Source organism: Piliocolobus tephrosceles, unplaced genomic scaffold, assembly GCF_002776525.5.
Source record: "Piliocolobus tephrosceles isolate RC106 unplaced genomic scaffold, ASM277652v3 unscaffolded_24963, whole genome shotgun sequence".
NCBI lineage: Eukaryota > Metazoa > Chordata > Mammalia > Primates > Cercopithecidae > Piliocolobus > Piliocolobus tephrosceles.
This window is the reverse complement of record NW_022307602.1, coordinates 1-8,069: the sequence shown is the minus strand read 5'-3', so window position 1 is coordinate 8,069 and position 8,069 is coordinate 1. Positions and strand designations below refer to the sequence as shown.

General features: G+C 54.6%; 1 protein-coding gene across 1 annotated transcript; it reads right to left on the bottom strand.

Annotated features, from left to right (window-relative positions):
* Positions 1 to 75: 75 nt before the first annotated feature.
* Positions 76 to 8,063, bottom strand: LOC111534767 (noelin; the record flags this gene model as incomplete). Its single annotated transcript, XM_023201288.1, has 3 exons — positions 7,847 to 8,063; positions 5,642 to 5,791; positions 76 to 231 (listed from the first exon to the last, which is right to left on the bottom strand). Coding segments are annotated over exons 1-3 (456 nt in total), but the record flags the coding sequence as incomplete, so codon positions are not given.
* Positions 8,064 to 8,069: the final 6 nt, after the last annotated feature.

Sequence of the window (8,069 nt, the reverse complement as noted above, 5' to 3'; positions counted from 1 at the left end):
GAGGAGGGAGGGGAAGGAGGAAGAAGAGGAGGAGGAGGAGGATAAGGGGACAGACATGGGGAGGAACATACATACCTTAAACTGCCTGGCCAGGTGTTGCTTATGACTCTCCTCCACCTGTTTGAACTTGGACTCCAGTCCTTTCATTTGGTTCTCCATCTTCTCCACGTACTGCAAGTCTCTCTGGGTCCGCCTGTCCAAGACCTCTATGGATTGAGACATGTTCTGCACCTGTCAAAAAGGCAACACGTTCAGCAAAAGAGCCGCCGTAGGTGCCAGGCAATCTTCTCTGCCTGCTCGTACCGACACTGCCCTTTCCCACACAGCCAGCACACTGGGAACCAGAAGTGGCTCATGCATTATTTACAAGGTAATCGCCAGCATCGGACTGATAGCTCCCCAAACACAGCAAATAGGTTGGGTAAACATTTCCTCTGCCAACGTGTTCTTATCATCAGGGATGCAAATCAGGGGTGTGGGAGACTCAAGTTCCTTTACTGATTGTAGCTCCAGGCACAGACTGGGTGATTTCTCATGATCTCTCTCTCTCTTTTTTTTTTTTTCAGTGGTGGTGGGTGGGGATTGTTCCTAGTCTTTATGTTGCAGGACAAAATCAGTAAGGCAAGCATAAATACCAGCAGAGAGAAATGGCACTCTTAGGCTGCCCCGCCCCCAGGTATAAATTCTTCCTCCTAAATCTCATTGAGTGCCTTGCTGATAAGGTTGATTACTTAAGTGCAGAGTGAAGGAACAAGGGAGCTGCTCTCCCGGACTCTGCACCAAGCTTTTTTCCCTATCTCCTGTGCCATCCATCACACCTCACAGTATCATAGGGAGATGACTGCTCTGCAAACATGTACATTCCGAGCGTAGAGTCAGGAATCAATCACCCAGCAAATGAAGAATTGCTGTTTTACATCTTTACAGGCAGATCTGAATCGAGTCTAGCCTCAAGATGGAACTTTAATATTCAACAGGATTCCAGGGAGCTTAAAAGAAAAACAGTTTTAGTGTAGCCACCTGCCAGTGCATTTTATTTGCAGGAAACTGGCGTGTGCTTCTGTGCAAATGCATCTGGGGCTGCAGGGAGGCGGGAGGAAGCTGAGGATTGCCGCAGTGGCGTTTGGGTCATTTTCTCAGAATCTAATCCAATTACTAGGGAGGAAGTTACCTCCATGACAGCACATCTTCACTTCTGACTTTTGTGCTGAATTTGAAAATACTCTCCCTTCTAGGAACAAATCCATTTGGGGATGAGGCTTAGCTTTGCCTGGTCAGTGTGAAAAGAGAACAGTGTGGTTTCCACTTCTTACTATACATCCTCCACCCCGCCAAATAAAGTAAAGTAAAATGCGCGAGAACAAGCCTAGCCTCACTCAGTGGGCGGAAAACCACTATGGCCAATCTCAGCACCCAAAAATGCAAGGAATTTCATATCTTGTTATTTCATATTACACACACAAACTCATCTTGAAATTTTAAGTTTGTAAAGCACACGATGGGGTGGCTTTAGCTCCCTGTCACCCCTTCTCTTCCCTGGGAAATGGAAGCATACTTTTTTTTTTTTTTTTCTTGAGCCGAGTCTCGGTCTGTCGCCCAGGCTGGAGTGCAGTGGCCGGATCTCAGCTCACTGCAAGCTCCGCCTCCCGGGTTTATGCCATTCTCCTGCCTCAGCCTCCTGAGTAGCTGGGACTACAGGCGCCCGCCACCTCGCCCGGCTAGTTTTTTGTATTTTTTAGTAGAGACGGGGTTTCACCGTGTTAGCCAGGATGGTCTCGATCTCCTGACCTCGTGATCCGCCCGTCTCGGCCTCCCAAAGTGCTGGGATTACAGGCTTGAGCCACCGCGCCCGGCCGGAAGCATACTTCTTACACCGCCCTGCCTGATTCCCTTGCTTGTCTTCCTCTGTCACTTTGAATAACTATAGCACCTTTTTCAAGCAAAGAGGTAAAGTTGGGTTTTATTCAGCCTTCAAGGCCCAGCCCAAACGCCACCTCCTCCAGGGAGGCTTCCCTGATGAATTGAGTTAAAACCAGCTGCAAACTTTTCGGAAACAACAACGTCACTTTGTTGGCGCAATGTCTGACTAGGAGTGAGCCACACAGCTGTCCCCTCACAGTCTTCTGGACAGGATGCTCATGGAGGGAGTGACACTGGGTCTCATCCACATCTGTAACCCCTGCACAAAGTCCAGTAAATCTAGGGCACAGGGGTGGCCCCTGCAGCCACACGGCCGAAGGAAGCAACAATACAAATGGCAGCACCGGTCCAGACCCCTCTCTCCATTCCCCTCCTGGCAAAATCCCCAGGAGCGAAGGCCCACAAGTGCCAAGGAGAAGCTGCTGAGCTCCTGCTGGCCTCAGTCAGGAGACCGCACACAGTGCTGCAGGCTTTTTGCTCCCCAGAGAAATAATGCTTTTAAAAGATTGCAAAGAGTCGACTTTAGATTTAAAACACAAATTTGAAAGATACCAAGCTATGCAGCTACCTTAAAACCAAACAATTACTCTCCTACAGTTCTTCCAACCCTGAATGCACTTTCCTTTCTGGCCACGGACAAGGCACAGGCAAGGTTGGCCTCCAGCTGACAGGCAGGCCAAGACTGCAATCCCTGGCCCATCTCCCCACCCTCAGGGAGGGTATCCTCTAAGCACAGCCCTTCCTTCATTTTCTTGCCTGCAGGATGTGTCTCTAAGAAGCCAACTAACTGGCGGGCTCAGGGTCACAGAGCTACGGGATGACAGTCTATCCCACACTTCACCCAACGCGGCAGCAGGCATTAAGAAGCGGGAGGGGGACCAGCAACACGCAGAGACACACCTGGCCTCAAGATAACCAACAGCTAATAATGACCCATCCTTTCCTGTGTTCCAGGCACTGCACTGAGTCTGCTGTGTTATTTATCTCATTTGATCTTTACAAAACCCCGGGAGATGAATACTATTTTGAGTCCCATTTTACACATAGGGAGACCAAGGCTCAGAGAAGTTAAGCAACTTGCTTACTGTCGCACAGCCAGGAGGCCTGCCAGTTCAAGCTGGACTGGCTCCAAAGCCTACACTCTCAAACCCAGAGCCAAGTGCATCTTCAAAGAGAACGGAGCCCGTGCCCCACGCCTGCCACTATCTGTGTCCCTACAGTGCTCGACCCCAGCTGCATGGAATTACCTGGTGAGGCTTCCAGGGCTATACATATCTGGGCTCCCCACAGGGACTCCAGGGCAACAGAAATCAGTGACTCTGGGGGTGGGGCCTCACCAGGTGGGTTAAAGGTGAAGCCAGGCCACAGAAACACCGACAGACCTGGCTGGAATATGCTCAGCTGTGACCTAGCCCCATCCACAGGGCACATGGGTTGAGGTTTCTGGAGCATCCTGTCCTGCTTCTGCCCATGAAGAGAAGGCAAGAGAAGAAAAGAGAAAGAGGAAAGAAAGAAAATAGCACACAGGCCAGGGTGTGCGGGGGAGCTGAGGACGGAGCAGCCCTGCCTCCTGCTAAAATGCACAGTGCATTAAGGAGCGAGGGCCCTCTTTCACAGCAAATGGCTCATGCCCTCCGAAAATAGAGTGCCCGCCATGGTATCAAATGGGGTTTTAAATTTTTAAGCAGTAATGCTGTGGCACGCACTGGCGGGAAGGAATGTTCCAGGGCCTGCAGTCCCAGGGGCTCATGGAGCATTCTGGAATCCATTTCCCAACTCTCTGCTCTCCCAGCAAGTGCCGCCTCCCTGGGCTCAAGCTTCTGTTCTCCCCTCCTGACTCTCCCCAGCCCCCACAGCCCAGAGGCCCCTCCAAGTGCCACCTCCCCACTCTAAGCTTCTGAATAATTAAAGGCTCAATTAGGCTTTGGTCTAGTTTGGTGTTAATAAATGTTGGTGGAATCTGTTAAATGCATCTTACTTTAATTCTTTTAAAATGATTTACTCAGGTGGCTAAAGGAAAAAAAATTCTATTTCTTCAAGGTGAGCGTGCGTTATGAACTAGGCCCATTGCCCTGGGTACCATGATGGAACCTTCCTGCCCAAGAAACAAGGGTCCTGTGGCCATTCCAGACAGGGACTGGGACACAGGAAAAGGCAGTGACTCGGAGCTTTCAGGGCCCATCAGAGCTGGGTGGGCGCTCGAAATCTCTAGCCCACCCTCTCCCTCTCCAAGAAAGGGCACTTGCTTTGTCCAGAGTTTCCTGAGGGTTTGTGGTTCAGCAGCAGGAATGTTAACCCGAGTCGGGGCAATGCTATCCTCTCACCAGGCTGCTCCCACCTTCCCCAGCGAGGTGGGCAGTGACAGCACCGTCTGTCCCCACAGCATGGAGCCAGCCCTGAGTCACAGAGGCCCCCCACCCCTCACAGGCCTCCTGTCATACTCCTGAGCTGACGCCCATTCCAGAAAGTCCAAGGCCAATCTGCAGGAAGAACCATGACTTTACCGGGGTGTGTGTGTGAGTGTGTGACTGTGTGTGTGTGACTGTGCGAGTGTGACTATGTGTGTGTGTTAGTGTATGTGTGCGTGTGAGTGTGTGTGACTGTGTGTGTGTGACTGTGTGACTGTGTTAGTGTGTATGTGTGTGTGACTATGTGAGTGTGTGTGTGACTGTGTGAGCGTGTGTGTGTGTGTAGTGTGACCCCACTCCCTCAGGGTGGGAAAGTTCCCTGCCCACAGGCGCTACACGCAAATGCCCCTTTCTTCTGGGGAATCAATGGGTGAAACAGAAGGGCCCACCATTCCTCCTTGTTCTCTTGGTAACTTTCCTAGGGGGCCCCCAGAACCTACACTAACCACAGAATACAGGGTCCTTGGGCGGAATGTGCCAAAAGGCCGGTGGGCGGTGCCCATCAGGAGAAGGCCCCCTGACTAAAGTGGGGAGTGGAGGAGACTGAACCAGATGATGAACTCAGCCATGTGGGTCTAGTGCCCATCTCCCTAGTAACGGCTGTTTGGCTTGGGACAAATAAGTCCACCTCTTGGGAGCCAAATTTCCCTTTCTTGAAATGGAGTGAAAAATCCCACCAGCTTCACATGGTTCTTCTGACGAAGATTAAGTGAAATAACAGATGCAAAATGTGACGCAAACGACACCCTGCTGTCCCCATGTGGGTTCTGAAGGTGACAGTGTGGGCTGCTTTAGCCCCAGGAAGGCGTTCATGGTGAGGAGCACCAGGTACAACCACTCAAGGGCAGAAAAAAGATCTTATCTCATAAAATCCAAATGGCCATGCATGCCTGGGCCCACAGGCGCTCTCCAAGGTAGCTGCTGGGTGACAGCCCCAGCCCTATGCACACAGATTATGACATCACTCAGAGATGAGACTTGTGTCCCATCTCACCATGCCCACATGACTTCTCAGTGGAGACTGCAGTGACAGGGAGGCAGGTCTAGTCCTCTCTTCCTGGACCACCCATGGAAGTCTCAATCCACCTGTTCATCCACCCACCCATTCATCCATCCATCCATCCACCCACCCATTCATCCATCCATCCATCCACCCACCCACCCTTTCATTCATTCACAAATATTTTGAGTGGAGACAAGCCAGGAAAGAGCAGAAATGGGGCCTGCAAGCTAGCCAAGGCTTGATGTTGGCGTGAGCACACAGGCATGTACACACACACACACACACACACACGCACACTGTGCAGACTCACCTTCTCCAGTAGCTGCCTCAGCTGTTTTGTGCGGGCATCCCGTGAACACATGGTCTGCTGTGGGGCGACCACTGTGCAGATACACCTGCCCTCGCTGTCCTGGGCAGAGCTGTACACCTGCCAGCTCTCCTCAGGGTTGGTGGGCAGCACCTGGAGAGGGGCGGGGTGGGGAGGGAGAGGGAAGGAAAGAAAGGGAAACGATGAGGTTGTGTATCAGAGCCAACAACCGGGGCAAGTGTCCACATTCACCCCCGGGGAAAAGGCATGAGGAAATGGTCCCAAGACATGTTTCATCCAAAGGGAAGAAAGGGTCCCTGGGAACAAAGAAGCACAGGTCTCCCGTTAGGGGGCCCAGGGCTGGAAGGATGTCAAAGAGGCAAGACCCTTCACATTCTTAAAATTCAAGTTCAACTCAAGGAATGTCTGGAGTTTGTCATCTGGCCAAATTGATCTGCTGGGTGGATGGAAGGGGCAACTGGAGGCCACAGGCTGGACAAGGAGCAAGGCAGGAAAGCAAACGCTGGGTGGCTCAAAGTGGGCATGTATGTCAGAAACAGGATAGCCTTTCCGTAAGTCAAGCACGGGTGACTGGCACCACCAAGCCTCGCCCTGCCATCCCCTGACACTTGCAGAAGCAGCACCCACTGTAACAGACCCAGATCCAGCAGCCTATTCGCCCAGAGCTGTGATGAACCCCCAGTCGCGGCAACCTCCCTGCCGGCAGCGTGGCAAAGACTGACCCAAGAAAACACTAGGCTTCCAACTCCTCGTGGGCTCCACCCACGAGCCATTTGGTGAATGTCATCAAATTGCTGGTGACATGCTGTGCAGGGTTCACCCCCAACCTCAGTCCTGAGGTTTGCCCAAAGACCACCAAGAAACCAGAGCTGCCTGTCTGGTCTAACCTCGCGGCAGCCCAGCCCAGCCAGGTACCTGGGCAGGCACTCATGAGCCTCCACGCTCCACCCTGCTGCCGGCCCCACTGTCTCCAAGCACGCTCCCCTCCGGTGGCATCAGGTCATCTCTCTGCTATTTTTAGCATGAAGATGGGGAGGAGAAGTTGGGCGGGGAGAATCTATAGTAGTCATATCTTTAATCTCATTCATTCCTAACCCGAGAAGATCGGGACCAGCAGGCCGGAACAAAGTCATCATGGAGGAATCGCCCTCCGATTCCTGAAGGAGCTGGGGGGGCGGCCTCAAGAGGGGTCTTAGGAGGGAGCCACACCACGGAGCCCTCTTCGCAGAGCACTGAACCTCTGGCAGCAAAAAGGGAGAGGGAGGGAGACTCACGTCCTTCACCTCTCCTTTCAGCCTAGAGGGGCAGTGGTCTGGGGTGCGCCTTCCCAGCAGCAGCCCCTTCCCCCGCGGCCCTCCGGGTGGCTGGTTTCAGCTCAGCCTTGCTCAGCCATCTAAGTCAGCTCTGCCCAGAAGCAGCCCTGGCCATGGTTCCCCTCCCGCTAGGCTGGAGAGGGAGAGGCGATTTCAGTTTCAGAGGCCAGGAGGGAGGGGTGCGCGCAGAAGACGAAGGCAAAGACGAGGCAGTGAGCAGCCAAGGGCAGGCTCCCAGGGGCCCCACCCCAGCCCCTCGGCACCGTCCTCCCAGGGGAGGGAACAAACCCTCCTATGGACAGGGGAGGAAAGGGCGTCTTGGGACTTTGGGAACGAAGGCGCGGACAGGAGTTCCGGAGCCCACCGGCCGGGGCCCCACTCCCAGTCCGGTCGGGCCAGTCTGGCTTTTCCAAACTAGGGCGGGCTCAGAGTCCCCGCTGGACCGAGCCCAGACTAGGGTCTAGCGGTGGCTCCACCCCTCACTCGCTGAGTGTGACCTTGGATAAGTCCCCAAGTCAACAGCCTTAGTTTTCTAACCGTTTCAATGAGGGGCTCATGATTAGTGACCCAGGACTCCAAGCCTCCGAACCCCCACCAAGCTCCCCGGGCCCCGCGGCTAAGCGCCCAGGTGAAGGAAAGGCCGCCCCGGGGGCGCGCGGGCGGAGATCTAGTGGCCCAGGCTGGGGGAGTGGGGAGCAGGGTCACCACCGCTGCGCTGGCCCGCGACCCCTGCCCTTGCCCGCCCTGTTCCCTGCCACCTCCCTGGACGACTCGGGTCCCGCGCGGCGCCCGCCCAGCCCCGGGCTCCGGACCGAGGAGGGGGAGGAGGAGGAGAAGGTGGGGCCGCGCCAAGGCGGCCGGCGGGCGCACTTACGCCGGTGCTGCGGTCCAGCGTCCCGCCGCCGGCCGCCGAGAGCTTGGTGGTGTTGAGGCCCACCAGCGAGGGCAGCGTCTGGGACATCCAGTTGGTGATCATGGCCATGGTGCTCAGCACGACCCCGATCTTGAGCAGCGGCACCGACATCGCGCCTCGAGCTGCCTCCAGCGCCCGCTCCAAGCTGGCGCTGGCTCCCGCGCCCGGGCGGCCTTCAGGCGGC